General features: G+C 41.0%; 1 protein-coding gene across 1 annotated transcript in view; it reads right to left on the bottom strand.

The window, feature by feature from the left end:
* TBX15 (T-box transcription factor 15) overlaps nt 1-19,926 on the bottom strand; it is a 142,544-nt gene that overhangs the window by 72,075 nt on the left and 50,543 nt on the right. The window contains exon 2 of the mRNA XM_061637819.1: nt 6,014-6,227. Coding sequence (XP_061493803.1) covers nt 6,014-6,227 — 214 coding nt within the window. The remainder of the gene's footprint in view (nt 1-6,013; nt 6,228-19,926) is intronic.

The following is a 19,926-nucleotide window of genomic DNA, read 5'->3' as shown; positions in this document are numbered from 1 at the left end:
CCCATCCCTACTATGGAGCACATGGTTTGAGGATACCTGCCAAAGCCCTCTGGCAGCAACAGAATCAGCTCTTCCAGCCTATTTGCAAATCTACAACTGATTCAGTCAAAGGATTATTTCCTCACTGAATGTAGTATGAGTTGGAACCAAAAATATGGAAATAGTGGCTGCCCACATTTATTGTTTGTAATTAGCAAACATTCAGTACTAACCAAGCAAATAAAAAAAACTAGATTATTGACTGTACTCATGAAAAAAGAGCCTTTAAAGAGTTATCTTTAATATGCTTCTAAAATAGTCTCACAAGCGACGAAGGTGGCTTACACTCAGTTCTTCTGGTCAAATTCAGGGAGTTAAAAGAAAGGGAAAGGGAAACAGTGGGAAAAGAGAGGCTGGATCTCCTTCTCTCAACTTTCCTTTATATCAGTGACTGAACACTATTACAACCCAACTGGTATGCTCCTCTGGACTCTTTTCCCTGTCCAAGGTGCTGATTACTTGCAAAAAATGAAAGTTAATTGGAATTAAAATGGGAACTGACTGAAATATGCAATATTAGTTAAAAAGATGACAGCCTGTTTAGGTCATTATTGTAGTCAAAGGATTTCTCATATTGTAAGTTTTTACGTATAACCTTGTCTATTAAATATTAGACAGGCTCCATCTCTGTTGTGTTTTCAGCACCTACCTTCCTCTTTCAACAAGCCTTTTAGGTGGAGAACTTTGTCCCAGTCTGCATCTATATTTTTAAGACATCTTTTAAAAAGATGTTTTAAGATGTTTTATTGCTTGCTGTTTGCCACCATGGGCCCCTTTGGAAGGAAGGGTGGGATGATGATGATGATAATAAACGGCCCTTTGACTGGATGTGGCATTTGAGAACTTCTCTGCAGCAATACTAATTCAGTCCAACCCCAAGCTATTATTATTATTGTTATTATTATTATCTTTATTTATACCCCACCCTTTTTCCAAACTGGAACTCAAGGCGGCTTCCAGATAAAAAATAAGTACATATCATTAAGAACCTATAAAAATATAAAACATATAAACATATAAAATCAGCATTAAAACAGGATTAAACTATTAAGATGTTAAAACCAATTAGCCATACACTTAAAATACTGCAACCCAGTTTAGGAGCATACATGTAAAACAATAACATACAGCATCCTCTTCAGTCACTACCCTTAAAACCTTCAGTTCCAAAGGCCTGCCGGAAGAAAAAAGTCTTAAGCTGTCGGCGGAAGGACTGCACAGAGGAGGCCATTCTTGCCTCCCTAGGGAGGGAGTTCCAGAGCCTAGGGGCAGCCACCGAAAAGGCCCTATCTCGTGTCCCCACCAGTCGCACTTGTGAAGGTGTTGGGATCGTGAGAAGGGTCTCTCCTGAAGATCTCAGGGCCCGGGCAGGTTCATATAGGGAGATACGGTCTGACAAATAGCCTGGACCTAAGCCATATAGGGCTTTATAGGTCACAACCAGCACTTTGAATTGTGTCTGGAAACAGACTGGCAGCCAGTGGAGCTGTTGCAGCAGGGGAGTTGTATGGTCCCTGTAACCAGCCCCAGTTAACATTCTGGCTGCAGCTCGTTGCACCAACTGAAGTTTCCGAACAGTCTTCAAAGGCAGCCCCACATAGAGCATGTTACAGTGGGATGTAACTAAGGCATGTGTCACCATAGCCAGATCAGACAACTCCAGGAACGGGCGCAGTTGGCGCACTAGTCTTAACTGTGCAAAAGCATTCCTGGCCACCGCAGAAACCTGGGCCTCCAGGTTTAAGGCTGAGTCCAGGAGCACACCCAAACTGTGAACCTGCATCTTCAGGGGGAGTGTAACCCCATCCAGCACAGGCTGAACCCCTATTCCCTGATCTGCCTTTCGACTGACTAGGAGCACCTCTGTCTTGTCTGGATTAAGCTTCAGCTTGTTCACCCTCATCCAGTCCACCACTGCTATCAGACACTGGTTTAGAACCGAGACAGTTTCCTTGGAATTAGGTGGAAAGGAGAAGTAGAGTTGGGTGTCATCTGCATACTAATGGCTCCGAACCCCAAACCTCCAGACAACCTCTCCCAGCGGTTTCATGTAGATATTAAATAGCATGGGGGACAAAACTGAACCCTGAGGGACCCCACAGGCCAACAGCCAAGGAGTCGAACAGGAATCCCCCAGCACCACCTTCTGGGTTCAACCCTCCAGGAAGGAACGGAGCCATCATAAAACGGTGCCCCCAAGTCCCATCCCGGTAAACTCTTTCATGCTGAAATCCTTACCCTACCCCCACTTCTTACTTCATCATCCTCCATTCCTCACATATGGGATATCCTAAGCTGATGGGCCAGGTGGGATATTTCCACATATTCCATAATATCCTGGGATCATCAGTTGGACACTGTCCCAAATGTTAAGATCGAGTGTCTTATGGTCCCACTGCTGAGTGAAATACATAGTACTGGGCCTTCTCAGGGGTGGCACCCCAGTTGTGAAAAGCCCCACTGTCAGAGGTGTAGTTGGCAGCAAAGTTGTTGACTTTTTTGTACCAGCTGAAGACGTACCTCTCTCTGTGCAGGATTTCACAGGGGTTTGAGCTGGCCTGGCCAGCTGTACATTTCTGGTCAATCTGCTGCTCTGTTAACACAAGTGGGGTTTTAATTGAAGTTAGTTGTTATATTTTAGTGTTTGTGTATCTTATTGTGGTTTTATCGTATGTTTAACCCACCCTGGGATCAAGAATTGAAGGGCAGAATAGAAATGGAATAAATAAATAAATAAATAAAATGATTCCCTCTCTGTTCAGAAACAGAAAGCAGCCACCTCTGTTGAGAAAGGGTACAGAACAAGTGTATACTGCTGTCATGTTACTTTTGCCTGAATTCCTTGTGTCCATTCCCTGCCGCACCCCCCAATCAATGTGGACTCATATCAGTGCAAGCATAGTGTGGAGCAAACCATTGTCTCATGTCAGTGCAAGCAGTGCATCCACCTTAGAAATGATTACTGGAAATGTTTAGCATGACCCTTTCTTCAGAAATTCAGGCAAATGAGACTTTACTGCTCCAAAAGCTGGATGTGTTCTAATGTTTTCTTAACTGGGCAAAGATTTAGTCATTTATTTTAGCTCTGTCCCTCTGTGTACCACACACAGGTGCACACATGCGCATATGCAAAGCGAGGATTACAAGAAACGGCCAGTTACGTTTTAAAATTCCAGTTGCTTCATAATTGACTAGCACGTGCTTGTCATTAGGACAGTAGAGATGTGTGTGGGATGAAGGAAACTAATATATTGCAGGCAACTCTGACAGAGTGCAGTTCACCATTGCGTCCTGGGCACCAAAACACAGTGTCAGTGGTGGCTGGGAATGGCATGATCTGTCAGTTTTGGTTATATCAGTTTCTCATTTTCCTTTCTTCACATTTCTCCAACAATTTGCCTAATTTTTAAGTAATAATCCTCCTGAAAATTCTTCAGCATTTTAGGGTGAACTTATCAATAAATACATTTTTTGTATGTACACTTTTTTGCAAGCAACTTCTCCTAATATAACGCATTTTTGTATGTTATTTTCACCAATATATTCATTTTGTACACACTTTCCCCTAATATATGCATTCTTGTAAACATTGCTTTGTTGGAGCGCATTACAAAATTCAGCTAAGCGTGAATTTCAAACGATGGCTGGGTTTCAGTGCTCATATTGTTTCAGAAAGTGTGAATTTGATAGATTTGGCTCTAAATGCACACTGAATCAAATTTATCCCTCATCCCTACTGGTGGCTGATCAACCAAGCATCACGGTTAAAAAGCAGGCCCACCCCTCACCCTCACAATGTTACTACCAAGTACAGCACTTTTTTCATGTGAGCAAATGGCAGCCATTGACTTGTATAAGAGAAAACACAAGGACACCTCTCAATTGGGATCTAAACCTGCCCAGAATATCCCTTGTCTCATCTGAGGCTTTCCACCCTCTCAACTGGATAAACTATACCAGCTCATTGACTTTAACCCATAAAACAAAACAGATGAGCCAGCCCCACCATGATGACTTCATACACACACACTGGTTTCCATTTCTGGTGTTATGGTACCCTGGCAGCCTACTTTCAGATTTATTGATACTTTGGTACATTGCAACAGTTGAAGGAGTATGCCATATTATTCTGTGCTTATGAAGCTCATACTATGTATTTGTCCACTTCAGTTCTCTCAGAATCTCACTTTTCCAATCTTTAATTCATTTCCACATCTCTGCAGCAATTTGTGATTTTTTAAAAAAAATCCTCATGAAAATTCTTAGTGCAAATTTCTCCTAACACATTTTTGTGTGCAGTTTTGACTAGTGTACATATTTTTGCAAGCAATTTCTTCTAATATAGTGCATTTTTGTATGTTATTTTCACTAATATATTCATTTTAAGTGCATTTTCCCCTAATATAGGCATTTTTAAACAACAATATTTGGTTAGGGTTAGGGTTAGGGTTGGAGAATTGCATTGCAAAATTCAGATAAGTGCAAATTTCAAAAGATTGCTGGATTTCAGTGCTCATATTGTTTCCGAAAGTGTGGATTTGACTTTAAATGTGAACTGAATCAAATTTCTCCCGCATCCCTATACCCACTCTAAAACCTTGTGACTAGGGCTTGGTAGAAACACACAGAGTCAGTTCTGAAAGAAATGGAGGTTGGCACTGGCTCAGCCTTTGTGCAACACATATTGCTTTGAAAGTGACTTTGATATTGTCTGAAGACTCTTAAGTAATATGATGCAGTATGAAAAATTAAAACTGCTTTCATTTGAAAATATGGCACTTTGGGGTTGCAAAATCTTAGAGTATGCCTGTAAATAGTAGTCTCCTATAAATAGTAGTTACCATGGTGTTTTCTACTTGTGTGACAAAGCCAGTTTCCTCTCTCTTTCACTGATTTTGAATGTTTTGCTGCACAGCCAGCTATGCACAGTGGCTAGCCATGCAAGACACTGATTTTACAGTACTTCCTCTTCCTCTCCGTGGAGAACTTTATATTTTATAAATGGATGAAGATTTTTATTTTTGCACCTGATTTTTTTTTTTAAAAAATTAATGTATGATTCATTTGTAAGATATTGTAAAACTTTTCACAGAGATGGGCTGCAGCTGTCAGCCAATCAGCACTGCGCACAGCTGGCTCTGCTGCTAAATCCAAGATCTCTCTCTCTCCCACACAAAAACAGAGGGAGAGAGAGAGAGTACATATGAATACAACTGTCTACAGTGCACTTATGTGCAAAAACTTATGTTCCTTATGTACATCAGTACACACTCTTAAAAATTAAGACAACATTTGGTGAGTTTTATATTTAGATAAATACACAGATGGTTTGCTGATAATTCCAACATTCAGATGGCTCAGGAGTAAGGGGGTAATGGTACTGCCACCTCCTGCAGCAGTCAGCTGTAAATTGCCATTTTCTTTATAAAAAATGCTGCTGTTCTGTAAGCTTCCAGCTGGTCAAGAAGTTTTTTGAAATATATTGGCATATATCAATGACAGTTGGAAATGCTTTAAAGCCAGTGTTTAAAGTCCTGTGCCGCTCAGTGGTAAGGTGCAAATACTAATGATTTTTTGTAAATGACTTTTTAAAGTGTGTGTGTTTTCTGAAGTGTGTGTGTGTGTGTGTGTGTGTGTGTGTGTGTGTGGCAACAGTTGTTTTGGTACAGCTGTATCTACAATTAAAAGATGAAATGCAAAATGTTTTATTCACACAGATGGCTCGTATTTCCTACGCATGCCTCATCTGAAATGTACCACCAGGCAGTGCTGGCTCTAGGCCAGTGTGGATGTGAAGGAAGGGCACTGATATGATAGTAAAGAATAATTCCCATTCCACATTCAAACCCTTGTCATTCTTGGGAAATGAGGCTGTGGCAATGCAACAACGATGCTGTGACCATTTTTCTATTTCATCAAACCAAATGCACACAGAAACTCATCAACTTGTGTTGAGGGGATGCATCCATCTTACCTGCCTGCTTTAGTGATGATCATTTCTGTGCCAATATCATGGAACCTTTTCCAGAGATCAGCACACTGCAACTCCACCTGGATCTCCTCCATGGATGAGGTAGGAGGTGGTTGAGAGATTGAGCCACTGGATGCGAGGTCAGAGTGGGAGTCAAATGGGCAGGATGTCCTCTCAGCCAACACTTCAGTGTCTGACCCCGTACTCTGCTCTGAATCTAAACAAATAAGAGAGCACACCAGATCAAACTCTCATTTTCTAAAGTTCCCTGCAGGAGGAATGCATTAAGTAAATTCAACACAGGGATTATTTTTTTTAAAGACTAGTGCAATGGCATCTCTGTTATTATATATGTGCTATTGTTGTGATTTACATTCTGGTTTTTTGTTTCTAAACTAACATCTGGTATTTTAGTTAAGTTTTAAAGCTGCTGAATGAAATTGCCCACAATAAAAAATATAAATAGCAACAAATGTATTCAGAATGGACAATAACAGAGCGCTCCAGTTGGAGATGGAGGAAAAGAAAGGAACAAAATTCACTCAACACCGGGGAAACAATGCTCTGTTTAATTGTATGTCATGCCACATATGCTACTCTTGCAAAGTTAGATATTTTAGACAAAGGGCTTTTCTTTCTTTTTTTTAGTATCTTAAAAATAATGAATGGTGCTTTTGGGTTCGGGTTTTTTTTGGCAGTGCTTACTTTGCAAATATATGTCATTTGTTCTCCTCTTATAATTATTGGAACAATTTTTTTTCCTTGAGAAAATAGCCACATTGCTTTAAAGCTGTGGGGATCTCTGAAGAAGGAAAGATGGCAAACATATGGAAAGAATTACTGGGAAAGTAATCAAGGGACACCTAGATATTTGCAGGGGTCTAAGGATATACAAGTCTGGCTAAAAAAGGAGGGGGAAACTCAATGCTGGGGCTGAATTAAAGAAATGACTCATGCCAAAACATTTTCAAGAACTGTTCTGCAACCACAATATATTTCTGGAGGCCATATCCATGGTGTGGAGGAGAGCTTGCTCTCTGTTCATTGCCATCTGAGGTTTGGGTGGCTAGGGTGTCAGGGCAGGGCCCCCTCATTCATGGCACACTGGTAAAGCAACCTCCTTCCTATAGAGGCCCAGCTGGCTACTTCTGTTAAGGCTTTCAAGTGAGCCACAAGAGCCTTTCTATTTTGCCAAGCAATTGGCTTGGTGTGACATTCTTTACACTGTGTGATAATGTTTTAGTTTGTTCCATTTTAATGTTGACTGCTACTTATTGATTTAATTGTTTTAATTGTTGTATTGAAATTATATGATTGTGAGTTGCCTTTGTGGGCCAAAAGGTAGGGAACATTTTTAAATCTCACTGAGAGTTCTATTAGAGGGTGGTATATTAATATAATATAATATAATATAATATAATATAATATAATATAATATAATATAATATAATATAATATAATATACCCTCAGGGATATCCCAGGCCCCTCTTCATGATTTTCATTTTAATAAAACCTTAAGCCTCCAGCCCTTTTACTTATAAGGAAAAACATTCAAGTTTGTTTCCATAATGATTTTAACGAATGTCAGCAGTATACTGCTGGTGCAGGGAAATGGATTTGCACCAGCCAGGAGGATCTCTACACTTTAAACAACTTGACTATTGATAATGTTGAAAAATGTGTACATTAGAACAACCAATCTAGCAAGCATTGTCCGTAACAATGCAACCAGAAGACACATGGCTCTCATATGAGATATGTTGGAGTCACATTTGCAAGAAATGTAAGTCATTTATAGCAAATGGAAGGTGTCCCATGCATTAGCATGAGCCTTTCTTCTTAATCCTAATACTTAGCATTTATACAGTGTGTTTAAAACACTGCACAAAAAATGTGCAAAAGAGAAACTAGTTTTCCAAAGTGCCAACTATTAATGCTTATTGTAAACACATTTAGGAACTGAAGTTCCTTCTTCAGGAGCTAGCCTAGACTTTTTTGAAGCTGCTGACATGAATTTTGCTGCCCATCTCATGCCAAAAGAGCTTGCAACATTTTTGTAGGGAAGTCTGAGACTGCTCCTGAAGGAAGAACTTCTGTTCCAAAATGTGTCAAGTGACAAGAAACATTCATGGTTGGCCCTTTTGAGAACTAGTTCCTCTTTTTCTTTTTTGCATTATTTTGGGTTTCTGTGCCTCTCCCTCCCCCGTGGCAAATTCAAAGAAATGCGAAGTCCCTTCATGATAGTCAGACTACGCCCCTTCACAGCCACCCTTCCTACTCTACTTTCTTTCATCTCCATTGCTTTCCATGTCATCTCCAATCCACACTCCACTACAACAGACGTCCATGGAAGCCAATCAGCATGAAAGAGAAGGCTGTGTGTTAGCTACTGGGAAAAGTTTTCTCAGTGGCTGACTCACTTCCTTTCACTCTGATTAGCTCCAAGCAGCACGAAAGGACAAGAATTCTTCTCAGTGGCTGAGGAGTGGCTAGCATGCTCAGTGGCTACCCTGCTCCCCCTTCATGATGACTGGCTCATATATAAGGACCTGGTTGGGACCCTGATCCACCAAACGTAAGGAGTCTGCGACCCCCTGCAACACTGGATGACTACACCCCTGCTCCCCCATGGCTTGGTTTGGTTTGTCAAAACACTTCACACGCTATATTGTCATAACTCTTACAATAGCTCAGTATGGCAGGTCAGCATTATTACAGATGAAGACTAAAGCTGAGAGATAATAGCCTACCTAATGCCACCCTAACAAGTTCATGGGAGAATGGAGACTTGAACTGGGGACCCCCTCATGTATAGCTCCCTATGCTGTCACAGCTGTAACGTGCTTAAGACTGCAATGGCTATTGCCACGTATAATTTATCAAAGAGTTATTGACTGGTGTAAGCAATTTTCTGTAACAAGCCTATGATTGAGAAAGACTGAACAAGAGAGAAAAAGATGCAGGTGTGATTGAAATATAGAACGTTGTTGCATGCTTAAAAGCTGCTATAAAAGTTGTTTGGGGTTTTGCGGTTCAAGGATTATTATTATTTGGATGTAAAATTTTTTTTTCATTTGATAAAATCTTAATCATTTGATGTTAAACATGTAACTGTTTAGAAAATTATTAGATTTAGAAATATAGAGTGATGCATTCAGAGTACATCTGTTGATTGGACCAAGATGAAGGAGGTGTGAAAATTGGAGGGAGAAATATCAATAATTTACAATATGCAGACAATACCATACTACTAGAAGAAACCAGTAATGATTTGAAATGAATGCTGATGAAAGTTAAAGAGGAAAGCACAAAAGCAGGACTACAGCTGAATGTCAAGAAGACTAAAGTAATGACAACAGAAGATTTATGTAACTTTAAAGCTGATAATGTGGACATTGAACTTGTCAAGGATTATCAATACCTCGGCACAGTCATTAACCAAAATGGAGACAATAGTCAAGAAATGAGAAGAAGGCTGGGACTGGGGAGGGCAGCTGTGAGAGAACTAGAAAAGGTCCTCAAATGCAAAGATGTATCACTGAACACTAAAGTCAGGATCATTCAGACCATAGTATTCCCCATCTCTATGTATGGATGTGAAACCTGGACAGTGAAAAAAGCAGATAAGAGAAAAATCAACGCATTTGAAATGTGGTGTTGGAAGAGAGCTTTGCGCATACCATGGACCGTGAAAAAGACAAATAATTGGGTGTCAGAACAAACTAAACCAGAACTGTCACCAGAAGCTAAAATGATGAAACTGAGGTTGTCATACATTGGACACATCATAAGAAGACACAATTCACTAGAAAATACAACAATGCTTGGAAAAACAGAAGAAGATGAAGGCCAAACAAGAGATGGACTGATTCCATAAAGGAAGCCACAGACCTGAACTTACAAGATCTGAGCAGGGTGGTTCATGACAGATCCTCTTGGAGGTTGCTGATTCATAAGGTCGCCATAAGTCATAATTGACTTGAAGGACATAACAATAAACAAACTCTTAGTATGACTAAGATCATCCACAAAGTTTCAAGTAATCTAGGGAAGGCAAACAGCAATACATCCCAAGTGGGAATATGGATCTTGACTGTCTCCTGTGGGGAACACAAAAGGCCTCCTTCCTACTCCCACCCCTGAGCTATGAGCCTGATCCATAATAAATATTACTAAAAAAAACCTGGACACACAACATAGAATTGTGCCTATTTGTCCAAAAGCCAATCCTATGTGGGATTCTTACACATAAACTAGTTCCACGCGGATCTCACCATACAGTGAGTATCCAGCTGGGGAAAAAAATGAATATGAGATTGCACATCCACACTACACATTTATATTGGTTTTATTAAACCAGTTTAGCTTGCATGTTCGCTTCTCCCAAATAAGCCTTAGACTTGTTATTTGATGCGCTTTCTCTAGCAGAGATTCTAACTGCTCTCACGGAAGTTTAGTTCTCAGGATCCCCAGAACCAGGGAAGCCTTTTAAACCAGTTTATCTGTGTGTGTAAATATGCCTTTAGCACATTTGTTTAAAAGCAGTATATTCCTACCTCTTTCAGCTGTGAAGTAAAGCTTAAAACACAACTGAAGTGTGCACTTAATAAGCAACCAGTTGGAAAAACACATTTATTATTATTATTATTATTTTGTGTTCCTGTGAATTTGCAAATGTTTTGACCCAGTTCATGACATTTGAACATTCTGGCATCTTATCAAATATTCTTGCGCACTACCATTTAAAATAACTACCTTACCATCTCCTCTTGCACATCTCAATGTGGTGGATATGGCTGCATGCATGTAGAGAAGAGCCCTTCTGGATATGAGACCAAAGGTTTATCTAGTCTATTACCATACAGTTTCTAACAGTAACTAGTCCACATGCAAGACCTGAAGGCAACCCCATTTTAGCTCCCTCCCCAGCATGCTGCTTGTGAACCTGGAGATTTTATGCAGCTAATGTGGCCAACACTTATTGGAAGTCCTATTGATATACCTACCCTCTTCCATGAATAGGATTGATCTGCCTTCAAAGCCAACTAGACCACTGGCCATCTCCACAGCTTGTGGCAGCAAATCCTATACTTTAATAATGAAGTGTGTGAAGATGTACTTCCTACTGCCAATCAATTCCATTTGGTGATTCCAGACTTTGAGAAAAGTCTGACAGATGTCTATGAGAGTCCCAGCTTCTATCAATCAAGTCTCTTCTCCCCAATCCACTTCAGCTCTCTTTCTCTGGCCTTGGGACTCTTTCCAGGCCACGCACCTTCTCACTGCTCACTGGCCCTGCTTTCCACCTTCCACAAGTTTTTTGCCTGGCTGGAATGTGTCCTTGAACTCCAGCAATGCTGCTTGCTCACCTGAGTGTTAGGATAGAGAGGTATTTGTGTGGGAACATATAGAACTTAGCCTACGAAAAAAAGTGCGTGGATGAAATGCACACATCAAAATCCACATTTGTTGCTCTGGCCTTGCCCCTCACTGGCATGTGGCCCTTGGAACATTGCCCACAAGGGAATGTGGCCCTTGGGCTAAAAACAATTCCCTATCCCGTGCTACCAGGCTGAAACCTAGTGTGACAGATGCCAAAGCCTGGTTTCCTGATTTACTGTCTATGCTTTTCTAAAGAAAAGTTATTGAATTTTGTTCCACTGTCTCCCCATTGTTGCCACCCTCAAATCACAGCCTCCTGGTTGCAGCCTTCTTCTGATACTTTTCATTAGCACACACAGAGCCAGGGGACTGATAGGTGCATCTCCTATGTCACACTGAGTTCGGCCCTTGTTGAGCACTTTGGCCAGCCTGTAGCCTTTTCAATTGCCTCTGTGCTGATACAGTTCTGAACTAGTCCTATTATAGAACCATATGGCCGGAAGGCTCAAAGATCATTTCATCCACACTTAGAGCCAGTGTGATGTAGCATCGGACTAAGACCTGGAAGACCAGGGTTCAAATCCTGACTCAGCCAGGAAGTTCATTGGGTGACTGTGATGAAAGCACAATGTTTAGTTCTGTTAACTTATGTACAGGTAGGTTAGGGTTAATAGAATGTTGAGTGTGATTGACAGTACAAGGAGTGTTGTTGTGGAAGTTAGTTAGGGCTAGGTGTATGAGGTAGATAGTGTGGGGTTTGGGTCTTATTGTGCGTTGGGTTTAGGGTGGGTAGGTAGGCAGGTTAGGTTTAGGACTATATCAAATGTAACATTAATAATTTATACTGTGGTTATAATAAACTTTATTTATTTCAAATTCCACATGCATGGTTGGTCTTTATTACGCTACCAAGCAGGGATCAAAATGCTAATAACTACATATAGACCCATGAATCTAAACTACACTCAACCCATTTGCCACTTCAAGGGAGGAGGTGTGATTGCTGAGGCTTGGGGTGCAGTAAGTACCTGGCCAAAGCTGGAACAAATCTGTTCCAGGCATGAAGGAGCAGGAAGGATTGTAGGTCCAGGACCTGGGACTCGACAGTGACCATGGGCCAATCATAGTCTCACAGCCTGACCTATCTCACAGGGTTGTTGTGAGGATAAAATGAGGAGAGAGAGCTCCATGTACGCTACTTTGAGCTCCTTGGCGTAAAGGTGGCATATAACACATTCTCCCTCCCACACACAAACACACACAAGCCTACCAAATTCAAACTACAAAACTGTACTAGCTGGAGGGTTTCAACTCTGATGGATATTACTTTCCAAAAGTTGGAGGGAGATTCACTACTATCAGGATAACATCAGGCTCATATCTGTGGATCCAGTGAGTGATTAATATTTATTTATTTATTATTTATTAATTAAGCTTATAAACCGCCTGACTAGCAATAGCTCTCTGGGCGGTGAACAAAGTACAGTAAAATCATAATACAATACCACAGGACAAAAACAATCAAAAATCAATTACAGCAATTTGTATAAAATTAAGTTAAACTAAGTTAAAATGCTTCGGTGAAAAGAAAGGTTTTCACTTGGCGCCGAAAAGAAAGCAGCGTTGGTGCCAAGTGCACCTCCACGGGGAGACTGTTCCACAATTTGGGGGCCACCACCGAGAAGGCCCTAGATCTTGTCACCACCCTCCAGGCCTCCCTATGAGTCGGGGCCCGGAGGAGGGCCTTCATTGTGGAACGTAGTGTATGGGCCGGTTCATATCGGGAGAGGCGTTCCAACAGGTATCGTGGCCCTGCGCCGTATAAGGCTTTATAGGTTAATACCAACACTTAGAATCTAGCCCGGAAGCTTATTGGCAGCCAGTGCAAGCGAGCCAGAACAGGTGTTATGTGCTCGGACCGCTTGGTCCTTGTTAGCAGTCTGGCTGCCGCATTTTGCACTAGCTGTAGCTTCCGAACAGTCTTCAAAGGTAGCCCTACATAGAGCGCATTGCAGTAGTCTAAGCGTGAGGTTACTAGAGCATGTACCACTGATGTAATGCTTCATTAGAGGAGGATAAAGTGCAATCTTCCTTGAAGGCAGGTAGTGTCCCCTCCTTAAAAAGACCTCCTTGGACCCAGAAGTGTTAAACAACTATCACCCAGTGGCAAATATCCACTTTTGGGGCAAGGTGCTTAAGGAGATGACTTGGCAACAATACTCCACGCTCTGGTAACTTCCAAGTTGGATTATTACAGTATACTCTACGTGGGTCTGCCCAACTCAGAAACAGCAACTGGTCCAAAATGCAGCAGCCAGATTACTGGTTGAGGTTCCTTTTAGAACTCAAATAACCCCTGTTCTAAAACAGATACTTTGGTTGCCAGTTCATTTCTGGGCCCAATTCAAGGTGTTCACATTAGTGTTTAAAGCCCTAAACAACTTAGGGCCCAAATATCTGAGAGACCACCTCCTTTCCTACAGACCCTCTTGGGTTCTGAGATCAGCAGGCCACCCTCAGAAATTTGGGGGATGGTGGCCCAGGAAAAGTCATTCTCTGGGGCAGCCCCTAAGTTTTGGAATTCCTTCCCCACAGAGATGCATCTGGCACCTTAACTGTACAGTTTTTGGCGAATGCGAAAGATTACGTTGGCCTTTGACATCTGAGATGTACATTTTCAGTACCCGCTATTTTCCTGTGATTTTAATTTTTTTCATTGCTTTTAATATTGAATTTTAAACCCACCCTGGGACCTCCTGGTCATCATCTTCATCCTCATCTATACTATCCTTCAGTATAAATATTATCAGGTAGCAGTTTCTGCTATCTTCTACTGATGAAACATCACTGAATTATTCTGGACTATTAAGCAATCCATCTTCCTAACAAAGAAGTGGTTCCTATGCTGTTTCTCATGAGAAAAAGTCCTCAACAATTTGTTTTTCTCTTATGGGGAACTAAGATTTAATATATTTTCATATCTGATGTTTGGGAATGTCGGCTTTTCTAATATCTACACAATGCATTTTAACACACTATTGGACTCCTGTGGATGCACAAAGTAATGCAAGATAAGGGCAAATCTCATGGCAGTTAATGTGTTAAATTTACAATGAATTCCCAATGCAAGCATACATCCAATCGTGGGGCACAATCCCTCCACACAGAATTAAATGCACAGGTGCCAATCCCCATAGGAAGACAACTGCACTTTTCCCACCCTCCCGTTTTGCGAGCCCTCAGCTGGGCACATGTGTTGAGCACACTGCAATATGCCTCACAACAGGTGTCCAGTGGCACAGAGTGTGTTTCCCTTTGCCAAAATCCCCTTCTTTAGGCTTTTAGAATGTTCAATGGGACTGAAGAGATCTCTTAGGAGAAGCTTTGCAGCATGTAATTTACAGCTGCCAAAACCATAAAATCCATAATTAAAAGCTTTTTTAAAAAAGATGTTACAGAACAACTGAAAGGCTGCTCCTATGAATGGATATCTGTACTATCAAACAGCTCCTGACATCCCCAACCTGGTCCCTTCCAAATGTTTTGGACTCCGACTCCCATCAGCTAGAGGGGAGTTGTATCGAAAACATCTGAAATAGGCCAGGTTGGAGAAGGCTGGCCCATAGCTACTTCTGCTTCCACCTCCTGGAGAGAGGAACCATCAGCTGCCAAAGATAAGAAGTGGGCTGGTGTCTGGCATTGGGTCTATCGGCAGCTTAATGTTTTAATAAAACTGTGGCAACGAGTCCTGATAACTTGTTCTCCATTTTGCCTTAGCAGACAAGTCATGTCTCTCCCTGAAAGCACAAAACACAAAATGGGTTCTGTTTGGCAGAGCGATGGAGAAATCCCATGGCAATTAACACCGCAATAGCTATCACCCCAACTTCCAAACAATGTCAAGCTCTCTACCTGACGAATGTGACTGTGGTGTGACTTGTGATTAGCTGGACATAGCCACCTGTCAATCAAGACCTAAATAGGCCAGAAAATCTTTAAAAGATTACTTTGCCATGCAGTCTTTGTCCCTCACTGTCCTTCATCTCACCTAACCATCTATGCTGCTATGTGTGGGGGGACCAGGAGCCTGTTTGTAAGTAACAATATTAGGACAGCTAGATTAAAAGGTTCTTTTTTTGTTATTTTCTTGAAGCAACATTCTGTCTCTTCCATTTGTACTCTTTGTTTCTTTTTTTTAAAAAAGATCTTATTTATAAACCTCCTAACTGTTGGCTGTTGGGGTCTTGAGTGCATTTGTGCTAAACTCTCAGGGGACTCAAGCCTCTCACACACCTAGTCACTCAGTTCATACTACATGTGTGCAAAATTTGGGGTTTGACAGAGAAAAGCAGGCTATGCTGGTCCCCAGAGAGAGCTGAGTTGGTCAGAGAATAGCAAGCTACTTTGACTCCTGGAGAGGGGCAGGTAGGCAGGGTGCTCTCTCTGGGCCCCCTCCTCCATGCCTACCTTGGGGCCCCTGAAATCACTCCCATCTGGGGACAAAGGGTTCCAAGAGAGTGTGGTGGCAGTCATGACAGAGGCCATCCGTTGTGGAAGGAAGGGTGTAAACGGGCTCTTTACCTCCCCTTCCATGACAAAAGAGGAAGCTTCCATCAACCTGTCGTTATTGTCCACTCTTCTGAAGGTGTCATAGTGGTAAGGGGGAAAACATCCTGAAAGTATTACATTGCACAGAACCTTAATTTTGCACTGCTTCCCCTTCTCCACCCACCCTTTCCCTTCCCTCTTGTGTCTTGCTTTTGCCTAGACAGCAATCCTTTGGGCAAGGCCTTTATTTATTCTTATTAATTGATCTGAGGATATAATTATTTGCTTTTCAACTCATATGAGTTCTGAAAGTGGAGAACAATATGAAAAAACGGGGGGGATGAAACAAAAAAAATTAAAACAGCCAAAGGAAAATACAAATTGTATCAGCAACATTATCTTTATAAAAGGGAGACTAATGCAAAACCAACTAAACTCCATAGACCAGCCCTTCCCTACTGGTGTGCCTCCAGTAGGGTTGCCATATTGCCCGGTTAGCTGGGTTTTACCCAGATTCTATGCATGCCACCCGGCGAGCCCCTTAGGTGGCCCGGATTCTCAGCTTTAATTTAAAAAAAAATTAAGTTTCTAGGTGGTCCGGTTCTCGAGATATACATAAAAACGTCAGCCGCCCCCCGACTGTTAAATCTTTCTTTAAACAGTAGTATTATAGCACTCGTAGCTTTAACCCCGCCCGTTCAGCATAGCAGCCAATCAGGGATTGTGTTTCAGTTTCACCTGAGGCAGTGTCTAGAAAACAAAATGGTGGTTTCCCCCCCTGTTTATCTGAAATCTCATAAATTGGGTAAGTATATACATTTCCGTTTCTTTTCCTCTTATGTGCAGGAGTCAGATCCTGGGCAGTGTTTTCAAAACCTTCCCAATACTTGCTTTTGTGGGGGTAAAAGCATGCTAATCCCATATGCCCAGAGTAAATCCCATTGAATTCAATAGGACTTACTTTTGAGTAGACATGGTTATGAATGTGCTGAAAATCAATGGGACTTTGGAGTGAATGTAAAAAAGAATTGTGTTTGTGTTCTAACTCTTTCTGCCCCCTTCTCCAGTCCTATTTTAAAGCAAGTAGGCAGGGCTTACTTAGGTATTACAGTTTTTATTCTGTAGGAAAGTAATACTGATTTTTTTAAAACTAATACTGATTTTTCTGCAATGACCAACTGGTTTGACAATAAACTATTATATGGGCTGTATGTATTTATACATCTGCACTGTGTGTGTGTGTGTGTGTGTGTGTGTATAGTCTTTCCAACAACCCTGTGAGGTAGGGTTGGAAACCAAGGCAGCTCACAACAAGAAATAAAGCCATTTAAAATCCAATAACCATAAAAACAAGTATAAACAGTTGCAAAACAGCGTAAAGTGGCATGATTCGGAATTTTGGGTTGTGTGAATGAAGTTGCTTATCACTTGAGGTTGCATTTCTGTCCCTGTTTGAGTAAGCCCCACTGAATACACTGGGACTTGCTTCTGAATAAATAAACCTAGGATTGCACTATAAATATCTTTACAGTTTGTGTAAATAATAAATATATTTGATAGTCATGCTTATATAAATATTTCTTCATTTATCCTATTTTTGGTTTTTGGTTAGGAATCCTGACTGGTTGTGAGATGCTTAGTTTTTTGCCTTACTCATAGGAATCTTGTTGTGGTTGGTATGGTATTACATTTAGGAAAGCGTTACTGCCTTCTGTGTTTTTTTTTCCTATTTGCATTTCACTTATCTTTAACCTCACTCCGTTACAGCCATAGAAGCAACAGCAGCATATGCAAGATAATTAACTCCCATTAGTGATAAGAACAAGAATTTATAATTATTATTTCATTAAAACAAGAGGCTTATCAATACTTTGAAGAGGACCAGATATTTATTTTCTTTCTGAGCCCAGGACTGGGTCTTTCATGATGCCCGGTGGGGGGGGGGAGCAGGAGAGTAGTCGATAAGACAGACATCCTGGCATTGGTAATCTAATTAGCAAGGCATGTGTGGGGTTGTTGCACACTTCCAGGCCCAGTTTCATTTTGAGTATGGAGGTGGAACCTGTGTAGATGTAGTTGATCAAAGGGAGAAGAAATTTTGAGTTAAGCAAAGCTCTGCTTTTATAAAACCTAAGAAACATACAGATACTTTGAATGTCTGAGTGCCTGCACCAGTGGAATACTGGAGGAACTTGTAAAACTTGCTGCAACAGTATTTAGAACTGAGCATGTGGTGTGAAAGACTCCTTTTCCTAACATTTTGGCTTCTTGTTTTTCTCCACCCACCACATCTTTGAAATATATCGTATATGGTTAACCGTACTGCTGCCCTGACTTACTTTGTTTGTTGCTATTTTGTGTTTTTATTATGTTTTTATATTGATTGTGTATTTTTATTGTTTTTATTATATTTGTAAGCTGTGCTGAGCTCTGTTTTTAACAGCAAAAGGGCAGGATATAAATTCTCTTAATCAGTCAATAAATACTCCATAGTGTTGGAAACTAGAGTCTAGGCATTTAAGGCTGAAAATGTTGCTTTTAAAAAAAAGATTTCTCACATCTTTCCCCAGTTTTTGGTGGTAATTCCTAGGCACAAAAACAAAACAACTGGACAATCCAAATTTCAATATGCAAATAATATGCAAATAATTTGCATAATATGCAAATTAACCTGCCCGGATTTGTGGAACTGGAATATGGCAACCCTAGCCTCCAGATGTTGTTGGACCACAACTCCCATCAGCCTCAGCCATTGGCAATGCTGGCTGAGGCTGATGGGAGTTGTGGTCCAACAATGTCTGGAGGCACACTGGTTGGGAAAGGCTGCCATAGACCATGGAGGTTAAAAGCCCGGTTAAAAAAAAAGCCTTAGTAAACGGTCCAATATCTTGAGGATTTGAAACAGCAGTAATGAATTTGATCCATGATGGGCAACAACAGAGAATGCTCAGTTGTTGAGGACAATCTGGCCTCTGAAGGAGATGTCATCCACAGCAGACATTCATCGCTGGACTTCCCAGAACTACATCAATAGGAGTAGATGATCCCTCAACTATCCTGGCCCAGGCCAGCAAAGACATTAAAAGTAAGAACCAGCACTACAAAACAAATTGGTAACCACCAATGAAGCTCCTGCAGTATTGGTGTTAGATACTTCTAGTACTTGACTTTTTTTGAACTCTGTGTAAGTGCTTACGTTATTTTAACCCTTGTATAAATAAATCGTAAAATAAAAATGCCTTTTTTAAAAATGGAGCAAACTGGTTCATGTGCCCACCATTGAAGCAAGGTTCCTCCCTCACCTTCACTGCATTTGTCTGGTCATCCCAGCTGCCCAAACAGGATTGCAGCTACAATCACCATAGTGTAACCGGGGGGGGGGCTTTGAAAGTGTTACATCATCTTAGCATGCATCCTTAATTGATATGCCCACAAAAAGTGTCACGGTGGCATTAGATCACCTAAACTATCAGTGTCTCTTCCTCCACCAAAAGCACAAAGAGATGCTCTCACAACTCAGAGCACAACGTGTTGTTCATGGCTTAGAAGCTGTATTTGTAAAGATAAGAGCATATACTATTGCATTTCACATCATGGAACACCACAGTCCTACAAATCTTTAAAAAGTTGTTGCCCTAATGTTGCACAGAACAATATATTGACAAGGTCATAGCATGACCTCCTGTAAAACTCTTTCAATATATCGCATTCTTTTAAATTACAACTAGAACCAGCTTTATCTTAACTGTTGACAATGCAATGTTGTAGCTGTAAAAATATCTATAAAAATATGCCACTAGGGGACTATCAAGAATTTGGACAATTCTGGACCCCTACTGTTGAAGTTTTCTAACATCTAATCTGCTTATTTTAACGCTTCTGTAATGCTCTTGATTCCACCACCTCCCCAAGTTAAGCATTTATTCCCAATGTGATTCTCCAGAGCCATCTTTTATACAAGCTTGCCAGGAAAGCAATGCAGCCC

This window comes from Rhineura floridana, chromosome 1 (assembly GCF_030035675.1).
Source record: "Rhineura floridana isolate rRhiFlo1 chromosome 1, rRhiFlo1.hap2, whole genome shotgun sequence".
NCBI lineage: Eukaryota > Metazoa > Chordata > Lepidosauria > Squamata > Rhineuridae > Rhineura > Rhineura floridana.
This window is presented reverse-complemented; position numbering and strand designations above follow the sequence as displayed.